Here is a 25,063-nt window from a genome sequence, read left to right on the forward strand (position 1 = left end):
AGTCCCCAGCGGTGTTCAGATTCAACACACAGGAATAACAAGAGAAATATTGAAGATATGGGTGGCATGGGGGAAGAGGCAGTTCTCAAGGGCTAATACAAATCTGCTTTCGGATTTTTTTTTTTCCTGGTGATGTTCGGGAACTTCAAAACCAAGGCTCTTACTTTTAACAGTGCTTAGTGAGTACACACTTGGAAATTGATTGTTGGGGGTTGATTCCCAGTCCAAAATAACACTGTGCTCTTAAGCTTGACCACAGCTCTCAGGATTGTGTTTTAGAATGAGTCTGGCGGGTCACCCAGCCTCTGCTTGCACACTGCCATCTTTATACACACTACGCACCCTGGACATTCATTTTGCTCAGTGTGCCTGGCCCTTATTTTCTCCGCTTCCCTCCTTGATTTGCCTCTTTGCCAGTGGTATATTTCTTTAACTGGCTGTGTCTGCCTGACATTCAGCATTCCTCCCACTTTATAGTGTTTGTTATTCCTGATTGTCTCCAGCCTGCAACTGGAGCAAAACAGCCTTATAGGGCCAAAGGCCGATTGATGAATGTCTGCTCAGGAGACTGTAACCAGTAGGATAAGCTGGGAAACAGCAGACTCTTGTCAGGGGAGAAAATAGTGTTTATTCCAGAAAACCAAGAAGCAGCTGTTCACCTAACTAGAAAAAAAAAATTCATTTTGAAGGTCCCTTTATGTAAATGTCAATAAATGCAATAATTAAGGCCTCCTTTTACATAAATGCCAATGTAAATGCCGAAAATTATTCTGAGGAAAGCAAGTTACAGAAATTGAAGCGGGGGAGTGTTGCCCAAGTGGGTTTTTTCCCTTGCATTAGTGTTCCTTCATAATTTGTTAAATTGCTCAGTTCTTCAGGAGACAGGGAGTGGTTAGGAAGAAAATCTGGAGAAGCAATTTCGACTCCAGGTCAGAGGAGCTTGTGAAACAAGCATGGGATGGGGGTGGGGGTTCAGGTGGGGTGGGCAGAGGGTGGAGGAAGCAAGAAAAGTGCCCAGAAGATGCTTCTCTGACTCTAAAGAAATTCAATCTGAGGTAAACTTATCTTTGAATACATTCTGTAAATAAAATTCCCCTTTTCTTTTTCTTTTTTAAACAGGAACCACTTGAATTAAAATTTCCAAACATCTCTTATCCTGCCCTGGGGCTCTTAAAGGTAAAGGCATGGCTTCCAACAGACCAGGCAGCTCACAACAGCAGTTCGCCATCAGGGAATCTGAATGATTTTTGTCAATCCATGAATTGAAGTGTTCCTTTTAGAATTGTTCTCCTTTGAAAAATACAAATTTTTTAAATGGGTCACATTCTGTTACAGTGAAAACATCTGTGTTTTTCACTTCAAGTAAACCTAACATTGTATTTGAAATCTAAATTTACACAAAAGGATATTTCAGAGGGATGGTATTTATTTTATGAAGGGGATCTTTTTTTTCCAAATGTTTGGCCATAGGAACCACTTTAATAGCCAAATCCTAGTATCTCTGAAACATGTTTTGGTTTTGAAACTTGATTTTCAAAACTTTATAGCTCTTACGTAAAATGAGTTACAATTAAAATATTTGCAAGTTACAGTCAATGTCCCACCCATTTCAAAAAGCATTTAGTACATTTACTGATGCATTTGTAATAAAAAAAATTAAGACAGTTCCTTGGGGTATGTAGCTGAGATTTAATCTATTCAAGTATGACTCATTGCCTACTCAGTGGCAAAGCAAATAGTTAAGAATGATGTGATATATAGGCATTTATATACATACACATATATGCTTGTAATGCAAAGGCTATTTCTGGAAGAATATGCTCCCCCACCCCAAAAGTAGCTGATACTAGATGGGAAATGGAAGAATTAGAGTGGCAGAGAGATTTTGCTATATCCTGTATGAATTTTATTTTTACCATAGGTAGGTATTTTTTAAATAAACTAGATTTTACAAAGTATATACAATGGCCCAAACTTGTTTGGTTAAGTGGGTTGTTCCAGGTGGGCACTGAGATGAACTCCCAAATCATATCCTACCTCTTCAGGACAGAGCATCAATTGCCTCCAGAACAGAACAAGGTGGAGAAAATTATTTTTTGTTACTATTTTTAGAAACTATTTATTTATTATGTGGTTGGCCATTTAGGAATAATTGTGGAAAGAACTAAAATCGTGATTGGTGTGTTTTTCCTACCCCCTCGCTGCTCCCCTGCCCCATTCCACTCAGTTCCCAACTGAAGAGTTTAATCTTTCAAAGAAGAAAAAATGATAATAAGTTAATAAAATGTTATTTAAGTAAGCAGAGGGAATTTTCTGTCCTTTTAGGGCTGTCTCCACATGAACCCAGCTGAGAGACTGACGTGTGAACAGCTGCTGAGGCAAACATATTTTGACAGCATCAGAGAAATAGGGGATTCACCAAAAGAGCATGACAGACCATCGAGGAAGACTCTCAGACAGAGCCGAAAGCACCTGCCTGGGGTAAAAATGGGGCACTGCTTTACAGGAACATCCAAGGTTGCGGTTGCAAATGATCTCATGCCTACCACCTGGTGCAGGGCGTCTGCACCTACACTCAGGTGGCGGTTGCAGCTTGCAGCTCCAAAACCTTCATTCCAGCCAAGGAGACAGATCACATGACCCACCAACCAGGGCGCTTAGGGATGTCTGCCTCCATGGGCCCCTTCTCCCTTCATTCTAAAGGTGGCCTTTCCCTGCAGTTCCCTGCTGCCACACAGGAGAAAGGGCTTTTGGCATGCATGAGCACAGGTCTCAGCCAAGTACAAGAGCATAAGTCCTGCTCCGTGTGCAGCTTGTGCTTTGGAAAATGAAATCTCATTTATCCCAGGCAGCTCTGTCATCATGTTTACCTTCAGTATTGATTGATGTTTCAGGTTTATCCAGAAAAGGAACTTTTTCCTCCCTGATCCTTCAGTGGTCAGAGTTGGCTGGGCTAAGTACCGTGATATAAGCAGAACAGCACATTTAACCAGACAATAGCATCTATCTTGTAGGGAGCCTAAGAACAATGTGACTGGTGTAAAGTGGCAGGATGGCCTTACATTAAGTGTTTCGTTGTTAAGTCAAAAGCTGTAATAATTTAGAATGGGCTAGTTGGAACCACAACCAAGATGGGTGTGCTACTCCTGGTCACTTCTGGATCCGCCTAGGTGGCCCATCAGCTCTAAGTTATGATACCTTGGCCTTTGCTGCCTCTTCCCGGTAGGCTGAATGGCATCTAGGTAGTGTGGGGGGTGGTCTGGAGGACAGAAGTGGGTGGATAGTCCATTAGGAACAGATACAGTGTGAACTCCAGGGCCCCAAGATAGAGCAGAGTTATAGAATTAAGAATGGCTTATTATATTCTGTCATATACGACCCAGGTAGCAAAGCAGACTGGAGGTAAGACTTCCCTCCAGTAACCCCTTAGCTTGCTGTTTGTGTGCAGTAGTCCAGGGTCTTGATAGAAATATTTCTACATGAAGAGGGGAACCCCACCAACTGGTGTATCGCTTATAGTTCCTGAAGGATTCAACTTATTTATAAATATTAAAAAGTACCTGCTTTTCAGATATCTAAGGCTCTACAGTACAAGCCAAAAATATGTGTATGTTCTCATTTTACTTGACATTTTCCTTCTGGGAGCATGAACTGAGCAGTTTTGCCTTATTTCCTAAGTGCTCCAGACATGAGTTTTCTTTGCTGTAAGACAAACCATTGGCTTAAATGATTCCTAAGGTTCCTACAAGTTCTAAATTCCTGAGAATCTATGCTTTTTCCCAAGAATGTTAATATGTAGATTTTTCCTTGTCATATTCTCTAAATTTTAATGTGCATGTTTTGCTTTTTAATATAAAATAAACCTTAACAAGGAAAAGCAGAGATGAAACTTAAGCATTTGTCTTCTCTCAGACTCTGTGCAGAGAAAGTGTTTCTGTGCTGAAAAGGTTACTTAGTACCTCTTCCCTGATGTGTAATCAATAATGAAGAGTGCACAGTATGGAACCTAATTCTGTGTTGTGTATTTTCAGTTGCAGTGCCTACCTCAGCTGACGAGCAGCAGCATCCTTCCAGCTTTGGATAATAAGAAGTACTACTGTAATATGAAGAAACTTAACTACCATTTTCCAAATATTTAAGGAGCTTAGAGATTGATGATTAAAAAGGAATTGATCCATAATTTGAAAAAATAAAACATTTGAAAGCAATCACAGTGTTGAAAAAACATCAAGATAGGAAACAAGTGACAAACTGGGGTAGGCCACTTGGCAAGGTATGAAGGGAAATTTGGGAGGGAGCATTCCATGCTTGACCATGGTATCCAGAACAGGAAGGAAAAGCCCACTTGCATTTTCACTTGTATTTTTGCGGCATCTAAGTATCTGAGCTCATGGACAGAATATAAACTGTGTCTACTGCCCATACCTCTGGCAAAATCAGAGATGTAAAAAAGATTTATACTTCAGTCATACCGCACAGAACATACCGGACAGAACAAGTGAAAAATGGATTACAAACTGCCCTGGTGTATTTCCTCAGATCTCTGTTACCTCAAGTCCTATCTTCTGCCTTTTCAGATTCTCTCACCATCATATGTATGGGGTTTTGGTTCTTGAAATCAGAATGTTTAAAATTCCATTTATTGCTTGGTTTTTATATTTTAAAACATTTGTTGGAATATTTAAGAGTTCAGAATATTTAAAATATGTGGATTAAAAGACTAATTTATCTGCTTATATATTTAATGATCTGTTTATAGAAATTTCTTACATATACTTTACTTTTAGTAAAGGATGCATCTTAGTCATTTTTGCAGGCAAGATGAATTTACTGTAATCTGTCTACACTTGTTCACCCAATTCCCCTTGTGGCGTGAAGCTTGAAGCTGATCAAGGGGTAGAACAGGACCTACAGGATCTGCAGGAACTGAGCCTGTTGGGCTGCAAATAATTAGTACTTCATTCTCCCCAGCTCAGCCCCTGTCTTGCAGGCAGACCTACAGACAGAACTGTATATAGTGATCTGGGTTTTTGGAAGAAATTACTTGTGAGCTTTTGTTTGGTCATCAAAGATATTAAGTTGTAAACTCATGTTTCCTCTGAAGTATCTTTTCATAATGTATGTGTGTGTGTGTACATATATATATGTGTACATATATATATGTGTGTGTGTACATATATATATGTACACACACACATATATACACATACACATGCACATATATCTACATATATGTGTGTGTATACTATGTGAACAACTGATAACAAGAAAGTAGTCCAAAATGGTTATTATTGAAGATTCCTGGCTTTGCACAGTGATACTTAAAATGGTAACATTTAATTAGCTTTGAAGTGGCCTTTGCTCTGATTCAAACAGCTTTTTCATCTCATCCCCTCGACATGAGGGCAATCTGAAGCTCATGTCTGTTCTTTTATAGCTTAACACCATTTTTGGTTGACTTGCTGCTTATATTTCCTAGCAACTCTCAGCCCTGTTTGAAGTTGTATTTTACTTCAGAACATTTCTTTTGCACTCTCAGTTTACTGCTGTGGTAATTTTCTTCATGAGAGCATTTGACTTTATTCTCTTACTGCTAAGTAATCCACCAAATTCTGGCATCTGTTCAATAATTTTGACTACCCCAGCCAGTTTAATGGTATCCTAAGGCATCCTGACATATGTAACTTCTTGCATAGAGCTGATAGTGGGTTAAAACTAGTCCCACTATTATCAAAATCTTGTTATGCAGCTTTGATTCAAATGACAAGGAAGGACATCTGACTTCTGTGAATAGTTTATACATTGTTGTTTTCTTTTTCCCTTAACCAAAACAATGCACTTGACAAGGCAGATGACTATAACTGTCTAATTCATTCAGTAGTTTTACAGAAGACCATTCAGAATAGAAAAAGTAGCTCCAGACTAAATTTTCAATCAGTTGCCTCACCACACAGCAATCAAACAAACCTGAGATAGAAGTACTAAAATTTTTTTCTAATGAGTTTTATTAAATATATACTTATGCTTAATTTAATTATACTTGTTATCCTTTCTTTGACATGGAGTCACTGTTTCATATGAGACTGTTGTACATCCTTGTTTTTTGTTTATTAATTTGGTTTTTTAAAATGACAGTGGCAATTATGTTAGTAAATAGTATATCATTTATGATATGTGCTATTTACATAAGCTGTTTTCTAAACACAACTAAAATTCATTTTTCTACTTGAATGCTGCATCTTAGTGCTTATTTTAAAACTATTTCCAGTCAAGGTTATGTTCAACAGCTTAATTCAGACCAAACATACAGGAATCTATGAACAGTCAGCATATAACTAACAATAATAGAATCAGGGCCATTTCAAGCCGGTAAAAATAAAGATCTGTTTTTATGTATTTGTGATATTCTTTATCACTGCTTTCTAGATACACATTGAATTTTGTGCCTATACTTCTTTTTGATGTCCCTTGAGCTCATAGGAAGTAGTATCCAACATAGGTGAGGGAATAAAAATTAGTTTCTAACTGATGTTAAAATTTTCTGCCAAAAGCAATTTTTTAACTTAAGCAAAAAATCAGTATAGCTGTGCTAGTCTTCATTATTGTTTCTTATTTTACTGGAGTCAGCAAAACAATGTGAATTCAGCCAAGTATGTATGTCTAGTTTTAATAAAACACCAGACTAAGTTTACAAAGTAGACGTATCAGCTAGAAACTATTCATTCAGATAAAATATGTATGTTAAAAAGAACACAGAAATTCAGGATCACGAGAAATGCATGCAAATCCTGGGAAGCAATATGAATGTCTCAAAAACCACTGACTACTTTGCATAACTGACTCCATCAATCAGTCTGAAATTTAGCTTTCAAGTTCTCATATATAGTAACATGCTTCAATAACCTGAAAATATAACATTACTATTAAAATACAATAAAGAATAACTTATACATTTAAATCACTTTAAAGAACTCTATATCAAGAGATACCTACAAAAAAATAAATATATTAAAATTGCTACTTGGTTTGCATTTTTCTTAAAATGATTTAATGTACATAAATTCTCACTTCCAACTTAGTAACTTCAGTTGAGTTATGCCTGAATATTTATTTTCTACATGATGGACTCTCTGCTTCTGAAATGTCATGATATGATATCCTTATAGTTCTGATGATTATATATTTGTTTCTATTTAGGACCAACAATTTCAAATGATACGAAATAAGACACTTATTGAATATTATTATTTTACTTCAAGTCTAACTTTAGTTCCAGAGAAGGCAGTGCTATTTTAAAGGTTTGGACAAGGTTTTCTTTTTCTCTTATTCCAGGAAGATCACTTAACAACAAATACTTGAGATTTCTGCAAAAAGAAAGAAAAAAGTTACTTCAATTTACTCTTAAAGCATTAAAACCAAACTCAATTTGACTTTTAGAAAAAATTACAGAATATTTCTATCACCCTACATTTTTAAAATAACTTTTAGAACAGTAGTCTTACCATACTATTTTAACTAAGCCAAACTTTGAAAAGTTTAGTTCTGAATTACACCAACAATTCTAGCTGAGTCTTTCCAAATACTACATGTATATTATAGCATAGAACTCCTTTGCATGTGAAATATAAAATATGAATCTTACCCAGAAAGGGAAAAAAATTGGTAAAGTTCTTAAACCAAGTTTCTATTAAAAGATGAAGCCTTGAAGCCTCAACTAGTGTAAGAGAAAACAATCTAGTACTTTTGGTTCTTAGGTTTAAAACCTCCCAAACTTCCTGTGATACTGAGGTTATTGACAGAACATGGGAAAAATGGCTTTAAAAAGTGAATAAGAAGCAAAATAGCTATGCTTACTGGCAGCTTACTGTAGCAGGCACCATGCTAAGTGCTTTATGTAGATTTAATTTTTTAAAAGATGCCACCTAAAAAAAAATGAAGTAAAACTTCTATATTTAAGGTTGATAATTGTAGCTGTTTCAAACTATTACAGATGAAAGTTATTTTCTTTATACTTATCAGAACTAAAAAGACCTAAAAAAAAGAACTTAAAAGAAGAATCGCTCAGCTGTTTTAAATTCTAATTATTCTCTTTATCATCATTATCAAGTTTCCATTTTGGTGGAAATGACCACCTACCTTAAGTGATGCAGAGCAATGATGCCTTTGTCTGTGACATTCCCACATGAAATTATTTCCATTTCCAACATGCTTTTTTGTAAGTTTTCAAGTTTACTAAGTCTCTCCAAACAGCCATCCTCGATATAATGACACTTGCATAGCCTTATTTTTTCAACATGCTGTAGGCCCTCTGGAGGATAAAAAAGCACAGTTGAAGAATCCACTTTACCACTAAGATGACTAAATATCCTAGTTTACCCAGGATAGTTCTAGCTTTAGGATTGAAAGTCCTATGTCCTGGGAAACCTCAGTCCCAGGAAAATGGGGACAATTATTTACACTATTAACCATACAAGGTATTCACTACTCAGGCTGTTCTGACAGACGGGGCCGTTCTGCAGTCAGAGACCCATGCACTGGAGGAAGGAAATGACCATACAAGCAGAAATTGTGAGGATATAATTATTCTTATATTATTGAAGGTTTCTTAGTGACAGAAGTTTACCGAGCTAATCTGACAAACAAGGCATCGAATTTTAAGTCAATAAACCACAAAATAAAGGTATAGAGACAAACTTAGTGAAGGAGGGAGGAAAGGAAGGTGACTGTAACCTCTATTTAATTTAAAAATAAATGTCATATACAGGAACAAACAAGCTGGACTGCACCGAAAAGGGCAAAAAGGACCCACCTATGACTATAATAGTGAGTCAACTGCATCAAAATGTCACTGCAAATCACCTTCATTTCCTAAAGCAAATGACTGGGTAGTTACCCATGTGATCAAATCCAATGCTCATGATACAAGAGTCAGTGGCATCAATTGCCTGAATCTTGTATTTGTCCAGAGGGCCTGTTGGGAGGTGGTTGTAGTCCTTCTGCCACCTCTCCTGCCCGTGGTAGCGCACTATGGCCCCGCAGCGCAGCAGCCACTCGGACGCTGCCCTGTCAGGGCCAACAGCCCTGATGCGTTCATGATCCACTCTGTTGGCAAGGGAACAAAAGCAGTTAGCGATTAGTGTATTCACTAGCTTTAACTTTAATCACCAACATAAATACAGAAAAGCAACTTTTCATTTCAATGACTGAGGAGGGAGATATTGGTGAGAATCATGTGAAAAAAACATACAATGGCTCTACCTGCTACCTTTTCTGCCTTTATTTTTGTTTCCATGTAAACTCTGTCAAGGGATATTATTTTTATATGAATTTATCAGGCAGACACAAGTCTTCATTGATTCATATGTAGCACAATGCTTGACATCAGGAGGTACTCAGTAATTATGTATTGAATAAATGATTATACTTATTTTTATAAATGATGGAATATTTTGAGCCTATGCTCAATCTCATTAAGTGATACTAATTTCTACATGTACCTTTTTTTCTAGTGTTAATTTTATATTAAGCAACAAGAAGGTTCATTTGTTTCAAAAATGGTATCTCTAAGCATGCTACCTACTAAGTTTTTAAGAACTTGAGTTCCCTTGATAGTATTCAAAAAGCTAACTATATTCCTTAGGAAGCCATAAAATAAAATACTATAAAATTACATTTACTGAGTTTTTCTGATCATCATAATAATAAATGTTTATTGTAGAAAATTTGAAAGTGTGTTAAAAGGACAATACGAAAAATCACTGAAATCCTGCAACCCAGACAGTTAATATGTTGTAATCTATTTTTCTGGTATTCATTCAATGCTTGTGTGTGTTTTATTTGTTTTTAAACAACATTAGTTATCATACTGCACACCCTGTACAGAAAACATCTGATATACAAGGAATAACCAAAATAGCTCTTGGGAACTCATCTAGCTGGGATAATCCCCACATTTCTTCACTCTAGTTAAGAGTAACTTACTTATTGAACACTGCATTCAACCAGCCCCAGAAGTGTCTGGAGTCACATGACCATGGGAGTTTCTTTAAGCCACACAACTGTCCAGAAATTTTTCCAAACAGCATAATTTTATCTAGACAAACAAAGCAGTATTCATATTAGGTCGTCAGCTGGCAATCAGAGTCCTGTACATATAGTAACTTAGTTTACTTTAACTGCAAGGTCAATGTTCCTATGCCAGTAAAGCTGATGACTCACTTGCCACTCAACGGTTATTAAGCAAGTCAGTCTGGTTTCTTTCTTGGTTTCTTTTGCTGCAAAAAAAAAGCTGGATTGGATAGTCTATGAAGTTCCAGCCTTGACATTGAATTCCACCATTCAAGTCCTCAGCTGGAATCTGCCTGCAGTGCTGCCCCCCCTGGTGTCCATGCAGGCAGTGCACCAGCGAATCTGCTGAAACCAGCTCCACTGCTAATCTACATTTCCATACAAGCAAAAATCACCTAGGGAGCATGTGTTGGGGTTAAGAACGTACATCCAGGAAGGAAGAGGAGACATGAAAACAAATCTTATGACAAGGCTGCGTGTACTGTCATCAGAACAGTGCAAAGAACTGTGCAAGGGCGGCTGGGAAAGACTGGGCAGTAACTTCACCTTCCTGACCTTTGGTAACTAACATCTGTAAAATGAGATAGATGATTTGTACAGAGAATTTCCAGCTATACAAATCTACAACCATGAATTGAGAAAGTGATTTCTGAGCTGGGTCCAATTTTATTTACCTCAAGTTTCTCTAGTAGTGTGCCAAGTGAGGAGAAAACAAAGATAAATGATACATGGTTTCAGCTTTTGAGGAGCTGACAACTTAATGCAGGGTAAAACAAACTACCAAGTATTTAAAAATCAATGATAGAACCTAATGAATATCTCAAAGAGTTAAAATGAGGACATACTGGGATTTCAACAGCCAAAGATGCCAGGAAAAGGTACGTCAGGTAATTAGCTGAGGCAGGTACATTTAAGGCATGTTTTGTCCACTTTGGTTAGCACATGATTGTGGTGAGAAGAGGAGGCAATTTACACAGTCCCAACAGGAAGGGTCTCATATGATCAGCCAGTTCAGCCATGGAATTTGGACTGTCTTCTGTAGGCAGGAGGGAGTCACTGAGGTTTTAGCACAGAGCACTGGCACTGGAAGACCTATGCTGAAGGACTATTACTAAGACAACAGCTTGAAGACTGAGGGTCAACACAGCATGACAGAGAGATAGCTAATAAGAACTTCAACTACACGGGGCCACAAGAAAGGGCCAAGTGGGGCAAGAATGGGGAATGACATTACAGAGTGGATTCCACATGATTCAGTAAGTGAGATGCTGGGGCAAGGCCCAGAGGAGTCGAAGATGACACTAAGTTTTGGTTCTGGGTCACTGGTAGGATGCTGATGCTATTAACAGATACCAATGTCAGGAGGACAGGGTTATGGGTTCAGGGTTTTTTCCCAATTTTTCATGTTCTAAATGTGAAGTGCTCACAGAACTTCTAGGTGGAGATGACCAAGTCATTAGAGTCACAAAATGGTAGAGCTGGAAGGAATTTAAGATTATGTAGACCAAACCTCTCATTTAGAGATGAGGAAACTGAAGCCCTGATATTAAGTAACTTGCTGACACCCTAAATCCTTTCTGGAACAAGGCAGGGTATTAATAAATGCATGTGTTTAAAAGGATTTGCCCAATGTTTCATGGCTAAATGGTGCCAGCGCTGAAACTTGAACTTAATTCTCTCATATCAGTCAAGGGCTCTTTCCTGAGTCACTGAATGGTTCTAGAACCCAGGAAAAAAGAGGACTAGAAAGAGACCTGAGTGGGAACCACCATAGAGCTGAGGAAGTGACTGAGGACCCTGAGGTTATGCAGTAGTGAGAAGTGAGGTCTGAGGGCAGACCCTTGGGTTATCTACCCTATTCATCCCTCTTCCACCATCACTCTGCCTTTATTGCTGCAAACCTCTTCCCCTGTGATCAGTCTCATCTTCTCAGACCTCCCCAGCTTTTTGTTAAAACTCTCTCCACCTATGCCCACTTCTAGTAACTCCATGGGCTGCCAATCTCATTAGAAATCTGGGCTCTCCAGCTTCCTCAGGCTGTTCCCTCTATTGCCATCCCTCCTCGCCCTCCCAATCCTGTCTGGAATTTTTTTTCTCTTTTTAAAATTCAATTTATTTAGACAAAAACAGTTCACCCATTTCTCCCATCCTCCATCCCCAACTTTGGCAACCACCAATGTGTTTTCTGTATCTATTAGCTTGGTATGTATATGTGTGTGTGTGATAATGCCCCTGAGATCCATCCATGTCAAGATTTTATTCTTTTTCATGGCTGAATATTCCATTGTATATACACATACCACAATTTCTTTATCCACTCATTCACTGATGAACATGTAGGTTGTTTTAGTATCTTGGCTATTGCAAATAATGCTGCAGTGAACATGGTGGTGCATATATTTGAAGTTAGTGTTTTTGTTTTCTTTGGATGAATACCTAAAAATGGAATTGCTGGATTAAACAATATTTCCCTTTTTAATTTTTTGAGGAAATTCCATACTTTTTTCTGTAGTTGCACCAATTTACATTCCCACCAACAGTGCAGATATGTTCCCCTTTCTCCACATCCCTGCCAGCACTTCTTACTTCTACCTTTTTTCTTATTCACTCTGAGTAAGCACTATAGCACAGCTGTTCAGAGTATTATATTAGTTTCACAACCACAAGCATCAGGGATCAAGACTTCAACATATCTTTTGGGGAGGCACAATTCAATTCATAGCAAGCATGGAGTCTAGAATCAGACTGACTGTGTTTGAATCCACTTTCCAGCTTTGTGACTTTGGGAAACTTATTCTCTATGGGCCGCAGGTTTCCCATCTCCATTTTCTCCTCAGATGATGTATATCCTAACCAGCAGTAGGCACTTATTGTGGAGGCTGCTCTGTCATGCAGTTAATCTGAGTTTTGGAGAGACCTGAGACAATTACGTCCCCACCATGGTGTTACTGGCCTTTGTAATATATAGTTTTTCTTGCAATTCTTCTGATAATATCTGTTGGAGAGACACTAGGTATATCTCATAAGGCTAAAATATTTTTTTAATCATAATATTGTCCTCTAGTATGTGTATTTTCTTCATAAGTGGATCACATGTCAATTTATCATCACTTGGATTTAGGAAATAATTTCTCTAATCCTGAAATTTCATAAACAAAGTTACATGTTTTTGTGTTTGGATTGATCTTTTACTGCAACTTTTTCTGGAGTCCAGACACCTAACATCGATAAGTTGGGTTGCATTCCTTTTGGAAGTTCTAGGAAAGAACTTGTTTCCTTGTTTTTTTCAGGTTGTTGAGGCCATCACATTACACTGGTGGCCCTGAGTAACGCTGGCCCCTGGTCTAATTTCACAGGTCCTTCTTCCTGTCTGGAAATTGTAACCAACCTCAAGATCTTATTCAAATGTCATCTTCATCCATCTACTCATTCTTTCATGCAATAAATATTTATTGAATATCCACTATACTTAGGGCAAGAGATACAATGGTAAGATAAACAGAACAAAGGAGATACAAAGACAGAAAGATGGTTCCTGTCCTCATAGAATGTATAGTTCAGTGAAGGAGACATATGACACATAAACAAGTAACATGCTCTATTGTATCTTAATAAAGGTATGAACAAGTTCTGTGAAAGCCTAGAGGAGGGAGTGAAAAGAAGGCTTCACCTTAGAGGAATCTTTTGAGATGGGTCTCAAAGGATGACTAAGTGTTTTTAGTTAGGCAGAAAAAAAGGTATGTAGAGGAAAAGGAAAAGCAAAGAACACATCTTACACATTTCCATTTTTCCTAGCACCTACCACAGTGCCATCCCTAATTTAAGACTTCAATGAAAATGTAGTTTTCAAGGTTTGACATATTTTCATACAGAAAGGTAAAACTAGGGAAGCTATTTTTAAGCAGGTAAATTAGAGTGAACTATGAAAACTGAAGTGTTTTCACTTGATTCATTTTGGCCCACCTTACAATTCAGCTTAAAGGGAAGGTCAAATTTACTTCAGCTATGATCTCTAAGAATACTAGATATTATATTTAAAATAATTTAAACATGAAAATCAAATTTTTATTTGGCAATATAGGCATACCTTATTTTATTGTGCTTTGCTTTACTGCACTTTACAGATACGATTTTTGCAAACTGAAGGTTTGTGGCACCCTGCATCAAGCAAGTCTTTTGGCACCATTTTTCCAACAGCTTTACTCACTTTCTAACTGTGTTATGTTTCAGTAATTCTTGCAATATTCCAAATTTTTTCAAGTGTTACTATATTGGTTATGGTGAACTGTGATCAGTGATCTTTGATGTTACTATTGTAATTGTTCTGGGAGCCATGAACCACACTCTCATAAGATGGGACTTAATCAATAAACTGAGTGTTCAACTGCTCCACTGACCAGCCATTCCCCCACTCTCTCCCTCTCCTCAGGCCTCCCTAGTTCCTGAGAGAGAATATTGAAATTAGGCCAATTAATAACCCTCCAATGGCTTCTAGGTATTCAAGTGAAAGTAAAAGTTGCATGTCTTTCAGTGAAATAAAAAACTAGAAATGATTAAGCTTAGTGCAGAAGGCATGTCAAAAGCTGAGACAGGTCCAAAGCTATGCCTCTTGTGCCAAAGAGTCAAGTGGTGAATACAAAGGAAAAGTTCTTGAAGAAATTAAAAGTGCTACTCCAGTGAACATATGAAAGATAAGCAAGTGAAACAGCTTTATTGCTGATATGGAAAAAATTTTTGTGGTCTGGATAGATCAAACCAACGGCAACATTCCCTTAAGCAAAGTCTAATCCAGGGCAAGGCCCTCTCTCTGAACTCTCTTCAATTCTATGAAGGCTGAGAGAGGTGAAGAAGTTGCAGAAGAAAAGATGGAAGCTAGTGGAGGTTCGCTTATGATGTTTAAGGAAAGAAGGCATCTACGAAACATAAAAGGGCAAGGGGAAGCAACAAGAGCTCATGTAGAAGCTGCAGTAAATTATCCAGAAGGTCTAGCTAAACTCATTCATGATGGTGGCTACACTAAGGAGATTTTCAATGTAGATAATACAGCCTTCTATTAGAAAAAGATGTCATCTAGGATTTTCATAGCTAGAGAGAAGTCAAAGCCTGGCTTCAAAGCTTCAAACGATAGGCTGAAGTGCTAGTTAGGCGTTAATGCAGCTTGTGACTTTAACTTGAAGCCAGTGCTCCTGACCATTCAGAAAATCTCAGGGCCTTAAAAATTATGCTAAATCTACTCCACCTGTGCTCTCTAAATGGCACAATAAAGCCTGGAAGACAGCACATCTATTTACAACATAGTTTAGTGAATATGTTAAGACTACTATTGAGACCTACTGCTCAGAAGAAAAGATTCCTTTCAAAATAGCACTACTCACTGAGTAGTCACCCAGGAGCTCTGATGGAGATGTACGATGAGATGAATGTTGTTTTCATGTCTGCTAACACAACATCCATTTTGCAGTCCATATGGATCAAGGAGTAATTTTGATTTTCAAGTCTTATTATTTAAGAAATACATTTCATAAGGCTAAGGCTGCCATTGATAGTGATTCATCTGATGGATCTGGTAAAGTCATTTGAAGACCTTCTGGAAAGGATTCACCATTCTAGATGCCATTAAGAACATCTGAGATTCATGGGTGGAGGTCAAAATAGCAACATTCACAGGAGTTTGGAAGAAGCTGATTCCAGCCTTCATGGATGTCTTTGAGGGGTTCAAGACTTCAGTGGAGGAGGTTAACTGCAGATGAGGGGAAAATAGCAAGAGAACTAGAATCAGAAATGGAGCCTGATGATGTGACTGTATCAATGCAAAAGTGATTTCTTGAGATGGAATCTACTCCTGGTGAAGATGCTGTGAAGATTGTTGAAATGACAACCAAGTATTTAGAAGACTGCATAAACTTAGTTAATAAAGCAGCATCAGGGTTTGAGAGCACTGACTTCAATTTTGAAAGAAGTTCTGATGTGGGTAAAATGCTATCAAACAACATCACATGCTATAGAGAAATTGTTGGTGAAAGGAAGAATCACTTGATGTGGCAAACTTTATTGTTGTCTTACTTTAAGAAATTTCCACAGCCACCCCAACCATCAACCACTACCCTGATCAGTCAGCAGCCATCAACACTGAGTCAAGACCCTCTGCAAGCAAAAAGACCTACTTGCTGAAAGTTCAGATGATGGTTAGCACTTTTTTTTAGCAATGTAGTATTTTTAAGTATGGTTTCCATAGTTTTTTTAAAGACATAATGCTATTGCACACTTACTACACTATAGTATAAAACGTAACTTTTATATGCATTAGGAAACCAAAAAATTCATTTGACTAGCTTTATCGAGATATTTGCTTTATTGTGGTGGTCTGGCCCTGAACCCGGGACATCACCTAGGTTTGCCTGCAAAGGTTAGAAAAAAAAATGGTAGGTTTTCACATTCTCAACTTGGACTTTGCTAATGAGTTTCAGATTAATTCAAGCAGCTACCTCTGGGAATGCTTACTACAGTGAAAGAGGAGACCTCTAGTGGTGAATTGGTGAATTTAGCTCTAATGAATTAAACCAGTTAAAAATAGGTTAAAAAATAACCACCACTAAATTACTGCTTTGATAATTTAGGAATTAAATTCATTAAAAAAAAAAACCCACATATCAAACTTCCTACTACCACAACATGGTATTGAGACAAAAATTTGTACCAAATGTTTCTAAAAGTCACAATTATGTTGGTGTCTTAGAGCGCAGACCTCTGATGTGTTACTCAAAAGAGGATATACAACAAGCGTCTGACTAGGTTGACTGAGAGCTCCCAATTGCATAAAAACAATGATTTTTTTTTAAGTATAAGTTCTGTGTTTATGTATTAAGTGTAAGTAATTGGGTTGGTGCAGGGTGGGGGTAGGGGCGAGCACTACTCAGTTATGGCTAATTTAGTGTCAAAAAGAGTGAACTATCAAACCAGTTCTCGAAAGGTATAAAATGTGGGGAGAGGGGTACAGTGGTATCAGAACTGGAGAGTTGTTTCCCAATTACAACCCCAACTCACTGCAAATCTCCCATTATGATGCCAGTTCTTATTCCTGAGATGTGTACAATCTAGTAAAATAGAACAACAGAGCAATTCTATAGGAATTAGAAACAAAGGTCCTAAAGCCTTTCATTCCTAGGCCAGTATCACTTGGCATTCATTGAACTAACATCTTCTAGGTTCTGACATAGATGAAAGAAGATAAACATAAACTTTCAGGTGAGGAGGGTGGTGTCATAAATATAATTATCTAGCCAAAGACATTACAGGGTGTGTAAGTGTAAGGCGAGCTCTTGATTTGAAAGTATACTCAAACCTATGGGAGATGGTAAGCAGAAAATTTATAAAGAGAGCTGAGCATGCATTTTTCACTTAGCTCTTGCTAAACTAAGAAGCACATACACAAAGTCACAGAGTAGTAAAAAGGGTCCCTACTATGGGCCCAGTTTTTCCATGAAAGTCTGACCATGAACCTAGAAATACATGATCCTCTATTCAACCTAGTAATAAATCCACTACATCCTGTACAAACTTAAAAATAACATACCTCTACTGTATACCTGTCAGAGTGGTTAAAATAAAAAGTAGTGACAATAACAAATGTTGGTGACAATGAGGAACTGGACCACTGAAACATCGCAGGTGGGAAAGTAAAAAGGTAAAGCCACTTTGGAAAACCATTTGCAGTTTCTTACAAAACTAAACATGTACTTATCATATGACCCAGCAACTGGACTCTCTGGCATTTACTTCAGAGAAACAAAAACAGGTTCATACAAAAAGCAATACATTAATGTCTACAGCAGCTTTATTAAAAATAGCTAAAAACTGGAAACCACTCAGATGTCCTTTAAATGGATGAATGGTTAAACCTATTGGGATATATCCATACCATGATATACTGCTTACTCAGCAATAAGTCTGGAAAGCAACATATTGTATAATTCTGTTTATAGAATACTCTTAAAATGAAAAAGTGACAAGATTTTATAAAGGGAAAACAGATAAGGGAAATGGGTGCCCTCAGGAGGGAGGGATCCTTGTGGTGATGGAACTGTGCTGTAGCTTGACTGTGGTATGCAAGAATTTATAATAAATTACATTGTACAGAACTAAATACATAGGCTATACTATACTAAAAACTATATAGAACTAAACAGACGTAAAACTGGGAAAATCTGAAATAGATCAATGGATTGTGTCCATGTCAATATCCTGGTTCTGATTGTTCTACAGCTTTGCAAGATGTTATCATTGGGGGAGATTGGGTAAAGGGTACACAGGTTCTCTATTGTTTCATACAACTACATGGGAATCTGAAATTATCTCAAAATAAGACATTGAATTAAAAAAACCCATCTCTTACTTTTTTTTTTCATTTGTGATGGAATAAGCAGGTAACATTCTACACAGTTTTCAAAAAAAAGCAAATTATGTACAGTTTTCCAGGGGGGTAAAACCATTTAAACATAATAAAAGCAGTCATTTATTAAGTACTTCACTGTGCTCAACGCTTTATGTATGTAATCAACATAAGAGCCCTACGAAGAAAGCTCTGCTATTATTCCTAGTTCACAGAGGGTCTGAGGCGAAGAGGTGAAATCACTTGCCCAAGCCACTTGATTAAAGACTGAAGCCAAATTAGTCCTTCCAGCAATAAAGTTATATCATTTTACTTTTATTGTTCAGCTGTCCTGACCCTAAAAATCAAAATCCATCATTGGGCACAGAGAATGTGAGTTAAACTGGCACGATGCAGGGGAATCACGTAATTTTACAGAATTAGGTCCTTCAGAGATTACACTGCCCAACTCCCGCATATTACAGATAAACAAATGGGTGAAGTGACCTGTACAGGTGAGTCGCTATTCCAGGCACGCACAGCATATGTAAAACTGTACCTCGGCCCAGTATTTAAGAGAGACTGCTAAATGACGGCAGCATGGTGTGGTTCATGTAGGCGGTCGGTGTTCCCAGGCCCAATAAGTGACTATGAAAGACACCTCGGGAGCTCACAGAGGCGGCGCAGAGACCGCAGGCTATCAGGCGTTGCGGCGCGCAAGGGTCTTGGCCCGGATAGACAGTGTAGGGGCGGAAGCAAGCTCCCTTGGATCCTGGGATCGCTCCGGCCCCTTCTCTGGGCACGTCCGCCCAGGCCTCGAGGGGCCGGGGCGGGGCCGGGAGGAAGGGAGGCAGCTGGGTTCGCCCAAAGGAGAGTTTTCACCGTAACCGAGCCCACACTTTCTCCCGCCGCCCGCAATAGGATCGGCGGTGAAGACGAAGACGCGCGACTGCGCGAGCCGGGTTTTCAGTCAGACTAGCAATGCGAGTAGGGAAAGGGCAGAGCGTAACAACCACCCTAGTCCTGCCCCGCTCGGGGCCTAACTCCTACTCACAGCGTCCGAGGGCGGGAGCGAGCGAGCGAGTGGCAGTCCCTCGCGTCTACAGCGTCGCCGACCTCCCCATCATCCTCCTCCGCGCCCTTCCATTGGTCACTGGTCCGCTCCCACGTGGGGCAGAGGCGCGCGCTTCATTGGCTCCCGCGTGGGAGGCGGGCCCAGAGAGCGCAGGGAGCCTGGCTCTGTCCGGCCCTAGGAGCGACCCCTGGGGCTGAGGCAGGGGACGGACGCGGGCGATGGTACCGGTGCTGCGTTACCTGGGCAGTACCTGCGGACCCGCCAGGGGGGCTCTCCCGGGGGGCTTCTCCGCGGCAGGCTGGCGGGCACTGGGGAGGCCCTGGCCACTGTGCCAAGGTGGCCGCCGAGCCAGCACCAGGTGAGTAGCCGCTGACGTGCGCTCGCCGCCTGCAATGCTGCTTCTTTCAGAGGCGCCTCGCGCTGTCCTGCCCCTGCTGGTCTTCCCGTCTCGGGCGTGAGGGAAAGTTGGGATCATGTGGAGCCCGTCTCTAGTCTTGGATCCCAGGATCCAAGGGAGCTAGCTACCTGCAGGATTCCCTGGTTGTGTTCGTGGGCTGGAGGAAGAGGATAAGACACGCAGTATTGCGTAGAGGTCAGAAGCAGTTCTGGCTTTGATTACAAGCTCTCCACTTCCTTTTCAACTCTGGGCGGGTTACTTAAGCTCATTAAAGGCTCAGTTGTGAACTGGGTGCTAGTCTCTCCCGTAGGCGGTCGTTTTAAGGATTAAAGGAACTACCGCGCTGTAAGCAATCAAATATGCATTCCTGGTGTTGCTTGGAAGATCTGAAACGTTCTTAAAGTCAGTCAGCTGTCAGCAAACACTAGAGTTGTTCCTGTGAGAAGCAGCTCATGCGCTAATCAAAGCCTGAAGAATTCAGTGTCCTGTGATTTGAAGTTCGGAGGTCCCATTCGAAACCACTTTCTCTGCTTTCTGTGGAGAATGGTTTATGCGAAGTCTTTAAAGCTAGAAAACTCTTGGCTATTTCAGGAACTAGAAAGCGGTGAAGATGAGTGTGACTGGACTTTGGCGGAACAGAGATGGTGTGGAATGACACTGGAGAAGGGCTACATCACAGCAGGAATTTTATTTAAACTACACATTAAATTTTATTCTAAGAGGCTTTGGAGGCTTTTAAAGGGTTTTTAAGAAGGGGGAGTAATTAAATGTTGGTGTTTCAAAAGTTGACTCTGGCTGCTGTGTGTTACTGAATTGGAGGAGGATTAGAATGGGATAGGATTTGTGATTCCTGGTGGGAATGTGGAGACAACTCTTCGGAAGGTTTTCCTAAGGGAAGAAAATCAGGGTTGGTGAAGGTTTTGTTTATATTTTTATTTTGAAAATATTATAGGCCCATAAGAAGTTGAAAAAAAATCTGATGTACCCTTCACCCAATTTACCCCAACAGTAACACTTTACATAACTATAGTACAATATCAAAACTAGGAAATCGACATTGGCACAAATCACAGACCTTATTCATATTTCATCAGTTTTCCAGGCACTCATCAGTGTGTGTGTGTGTGTGTGTGTGTTTTGTATGCAATTTAATTGTGTGTTAATTTCTGTAACTACCACCACAATTAAGATACAGAAATGTTGCATCACCACAAAGATATCCCTTGTGTTACTTACTCCTTTATTTTCACAGCCAATCTCTCTCCACCCTTCCTAACTCTTGGCAACCCTATCTGTTCTCCAGCTCTATAATTGTGTCATCTTGAAAGTGTTAAATAAGTGGAATGACACGGTGTGTAACCTTTTGAGATATTTTTTTCACACAGTATAATGTCCTTGAGCTCTATCCCATGTATTACCTGTACTGATAGTGTATTTTTAATTGTTGAGTGGCATTCCAAGGTATGGGTGTATTATAGCTTAACTGTTCACCAGTTGAAGGATATCTGGGCTTTTCCCAGTTTTGAACTATTATGAATAGAGCTGCTATGAACATTATGAACAGATTTTGCATGAACATAAGTTTTCATTTCTCTTGTATAAATGCCTAAGAGTGCAGTTGCTAAGACATGTAGTAAGCATGTATTTAGTTTTCCTGTCTAAGTCATATTTTTTAATGTAGGGTCATAAAAGGACTATCCATTGAGAAATATTGAGTATCAGTATATAAAAGAAAAGTACAACAGAGTTCCCAAGGAAGTATAAAAAACATGGAAGTCATGCACCCTGGGATTCAGGTTCTAAATATTAGAATTTCCTTATAGAAAGACTTGGGGTGAGTGGAATCCATATTTGGGATGCAAAAGAGATAACTTTATCTTTTCACATCTTCAACAATCCAAGGAATGGCCTGAGAAATAGGGGGAAGTCAATGATCTGGCCCCAATTGGGTTAGATGAAAGCCCCAACACCTGTTTTTCCTAGGTATGAGTTAGAATAGAAGAGACCTACAAGGGAAGTTTGCCAACACCAAGGCCTAAAACAGTGACTTGAGTGTAGTGTGTTATATTATGGCAAAGATATATGCTCAGTTTTCTGAGAAACTACTCTTTTCTAGAGTGGGTCTACCAGCCATGTTCCTCCTCATAGTCACCGCTTTTGGTGTTGACACTTAAAAAAATTCTAGCCATTCTGATAGGGGTGTAGTGATACCTCATTGTAGTTATAATTTACATTTCCCTAATGACCAATAGTATTACACATCTTTTCATGTACTTATTTGCCTTCTGTATATCTGTGCTCTTTTTTTTTTCACTTTGTTTTGATTTTTTTTGGTATTATTAATATACAGTCACACGAGCAACACTGTGGTTATTACTAGATTCCCCCCATTATCAAGTCCCCCACCACATACCCCATTACAGTCACTGTCTATCAGCATAGTAAGATGCTGTAGAGTCACTACCTGTCTTCTCTGTGCTATACTGCCTTCCCCATGTGCTGCCCCCTACATTATGTGTGCTAATCGTAATGCCCCTTATTCCCCTTCTCACTCCCTTCCCACCCACCCTCCCCAGTCCCTTTCCCTTTGGTAACTGTTAGTCCATTCTTGGGTTCTGTGATTCTGCTGCTGTTTTGTTCCTTCAGTTTTTGCTTTGTTCTTATGCTCCATAGATGACTGAAATCATTTGGTACTTGTCGTTCTCTGTCTGGCTTATTTCCCTGAGCATAATACCCTCTAGCTCCATCCATGTTGTTGCAAATGGTAGGATTTGTTTTCTTCTGATGGCTGAATAATATTCCATTGTGTATATGTACCACATCTTCTTTATCCATTCATCTACTGATGGACACTTAGGTTGCTTCCATTTCTTGGCTATTGTAAATAGTGCTACGATAAACCATAGGGGTGAATATGTCTTTTTGAAACTGGGCTTCTGCATTCTTGAGGTAAATTCTTAGTGGAATTCCTGGGTCAAATGGTCTTTGTATTTTGAGTTTTTTGAGGAACTTCCATACTGCTTTCCACAATGGTTGAACTAGTTTACATTCCCACCAGCAGTGTAGGAGGGTTCCCCTTTCTCTGCATCCTTGCCAGCATTTGTTGTTCCTAGTCTTTTCTATGTTGGCCATCCTAACTGGTGTGAGGTGATATCTCACTGTGGTTTTAATTTGCATTTACCTGATAATTAGCAATGTGGAGCATCTTTTCATGTGACTGTTGGCCATCTGAATTTCTTCTTTGGAGAAGTGCTGTTCATATCCTCTACCCATTTTTTAATAGGGTTATTTGCTTTTCGGGTGTTGAGGCATGTGAGTTCTTTATATATTTTGGATGTTAACCCCTTGTTGGGTATGTCATTTACAAATATATTCTTCCATACTGTAGGATGCCTTTTTTTTTCCTGCTGGTGGTGTCCTTTGCTGTACAGAAGCTTTTTAGCATGATGTAGTCCCATTTGTTCATTTTTTATGTGGTTTCCTTGCCCAAGGAGATGCATTCAGGAAAAAGTTGCTCATGTTTATATTCAAGAGATTTTTGCCTATGTTTTCTACGAGTTTTATGGTTTCATGACTTACATTCAGGTCTTCGATCCATTTTGAATTTACTTTTGTGTATGGGGTTAGACAGTAATCCAGTTTCATTCTCTTGCATGTAGTTGTCCAGTTTTGCCAACACCAGCTGTTGAAGAGGCTGTCATTTCCCCATTGTACATCATGGCTCCTTTATCGTATATTAATTGAGCATATATGCTTGGATTTATATCTGGGCTCTCTAGTCTGTTCCATTGGTCTGTGGGTCTGTTCTTGTGCCAGTACCAAATTGTCTTGATTGCTGTGACTTTGTAGTAGAGCTAGAAGTCAGGGTGCATAATCCCCTCCACTTTATTTTTCCTTCTCAGAATTGCTTTGGCTATTTGGGGTCTTTTGTGGTTTCATATGAATTTTAGAGCTATTTGCTCTAGTTCACTGAAGAATGCTGTTGGTATTTTGATAGGGATTGCATTGAATCTGTAGATTGCTTTAGGCAGCAGGATGGCCATTTTGATAGTATTAATTCTTCCTTTCCATGAGTACAGGATGTGTTTCCATTTATTGATATCTTCTTTAATTTTTCTCATGAGTGTCTTGTAGTTTTCAGAGTATTGGTCTTTCACTTCCTTGGTTAGGTTTATTCCTAGGTATTTTATTCTTTTTGATGCAATTATGAATGGAATTGTTTTCCTGATTTCTCTTTTTGCTAGTTCATCATTAGTGTATAGGAATGCAACAGATTTCTGTGTATTAATTTTGTATCCTGCAACTTTACTGAATTCAGATATTAGATCTAGTAGTTTTGGAGTAGATTCTTTAGGGTTTTTTATGCACAATATCATGTCATCTGCAAACAGGGACATTTTAACTTCTTCCTTGCCAATCTGGATGCCTTTTATTTCTTTGTGTTGTCTTATTGCTGTTGCTAGGACCTTCAGAACTATGTTGAATAAAAGTGGGGAGAGTGGACATCCTTGTCTTGTTCCTCATCTTAAAGGAAAAACTTTCAGCTTCTTGCTGTTAAGTATGATGTTGGCTCTGGGTTTGTCATATATGGCCTTTAATTATGTTGAGGTACATATCTATCCTCTTTGATGAAATATTTGTCCATATCTCTTGCCCATTTTCTAGATGGCTTATTTGAGAGTTCTTTATATATTTTAGATGTGAGCCTTCCTTTGTCAGATAATTTGGTTTGCAAGTATTTTCTCCCAGTTTGTTGGTTGTCTTCTTGTCTTTTTAATGGATCTTTTGCAGACCAGAAGTTTTTAATTTCAGTGAAGCCTAGTTGATCAATTTTTTTCTTTCATGGATCATGCTTTTGGTGTTAACACTTTGCCTAGCCCTAAATCCCCAAAATTTTCTCTTGTGTTTTCTTCTAAAAGTTTTACAGTGAATATGTGATATAAAACATTTGTTGTTAATTTTATAAGTTTAAATAATGGTATTGTGCGTGTTTTATTGGTGCCCTTTGGAAACAAATATTAAAATATTTACAGATGATGTTTAGGGTTTGCATCAAAATAATGTAGCAGGAGGATGTGAAACGGGTGGGTTGGCTATGTTCCTATAAAACCTAGATTTGTTGAGTAGGAGGTCAGTGCTAAAGGTAATCTTTTAC

The 25,063-nt window shown here is 38.8% G+C and overlaps 3 protein-coding genes across 11 annotated transcripts in view; 2 read left to right on the plus strand and 1 right to left on the minus strand.

Annotated features, from left to right (window-relative positions):
- CDKL1 (cyclin dependent kinase like 1) overlaps positions 1-4,736 on the plus strand; it is a 46,595-nt gene extending 41,859 nt beyond the window's left edge. For all 4 annotated transcript variants that reach the window (XM_057488476.1, XM_036917278.2, XM_057488477.1 and 1 more), the window contains exons 8-10: positions 1,120-1,176; positions 2,326-2,481; positions 4,032-4,736. In XM_057488476.1, the coding sequence (XP_057344459.1) occupies positions 1,120-1,176; positions 2,326-2,481; positions 4,032-4,139 (321 nt within the window). In that variant the 3' untranslated portion in view covers positions 4,140-4,736. The remainder of the gene's footprint in view (positions 1-1,119; positions 1,177-2,325; positions 2,482-4,031) is intronic.
- A 2,494-nt stretch (positions 4,737-7,230) lies between these two features.
- Positions 7,231-19,874, minus strand: DMAC2L (distal membrane arm assembly component 2 like). 3 transcript variants are annotated; one of them, XM_057488479.1, is made up of 5 exons: positions 19,751-19,874; positions 9,982-10,093; positions 8,894-9,102; positions 8,137-8,308; positions 7,231-7,364 (listed from the first exon to the last, which is right to left on the minus strand). In XM_057488479.1, the coding sequence occupies exons 2-5, from the start codon at positions 10,083-10,085 to the stop codon at positions 7,250-7,252; spliced, it is 600 nt and encodes a 199-aa protein (XP_057344462.1). In that variant the 5' UTR covers positions 10,086-10,093; positions 19,751-19,874; the 3' UTR covers positions 7,231-7,249. The 3 variants fall into 3 exon arrangements, with proteins under 3 accessions (XP_057344462.1, XP_036773182.1, XP_036773197.1); XM_036917287.2 differs by lacking the exon at positions 19,751-19,874 and adding an exon at positions 19,491-19,633; XM_036917302.2 differs by lacking the exon at positions 19,751-19,874 and adding an exon at positions 18,996-19,137.
- The window catches only part of L2HGDH (L-2-hydroxyglutarate dehydrogenase), a 57,016-nt gene continuing 51,666 nt past the window's right edge, over positions 19,714-25,063 (plus strand). For all 4 annotated transcript variants that reach the window (XM_036917243.2, XM_036917248.2, XM_057488475.1 and 1 more), the window contains exon 1: positions 19,714-19,869. In XM_036917243.2, coding sequence (XP_036773138.2) covers positions 19,730-19,869 — 140 coding nt within the window. In that variant the 5' untranslated portion in view covers positions 19,714-19,729. The remainder of the gene's footprint in view (positions 19,870-25,063) is intronic.

Source organism: Manis pentadactyla, chromosome 11, assembly GCF_030020395.1.
Source record: "Manis pentadactyla isolate mManPen7 chromosome 11, mManPen7.hap1, whole genome shotgun sequence".
Taxonomy (NCBI): Eukaryota; Metazoa; Chordata; class Mammalia; order Pholidota; family Manidae; genus Manis; species Manis pentadactyla.

Excerpts from the sequence above, each read along its gene's own strand:
- DMAC2L (XM_057488479.1), bottom strand. The coding sequence starts at position 10,085 with ATGCTGTTTGGAAAAATTTCTGGACAGTTGTGTGGCTTAAAGAAACTC. Across the intron at positions 9,103-9,981 it reads TTGAATGCAGTGTTCAATAA|AGTGGATCATGAACGCATCA; the intron begins GTAAGTTACTCT and ends CCTTGCCAACAG. Across the intron at positions 7,365-8,136 it reads ATTGCTCTGCATCACTTAAG|AAATCTCAAGTATTTGTTGT; the intron begins GTAGGTGGTCAT and ends TTCTTTTTGCAG.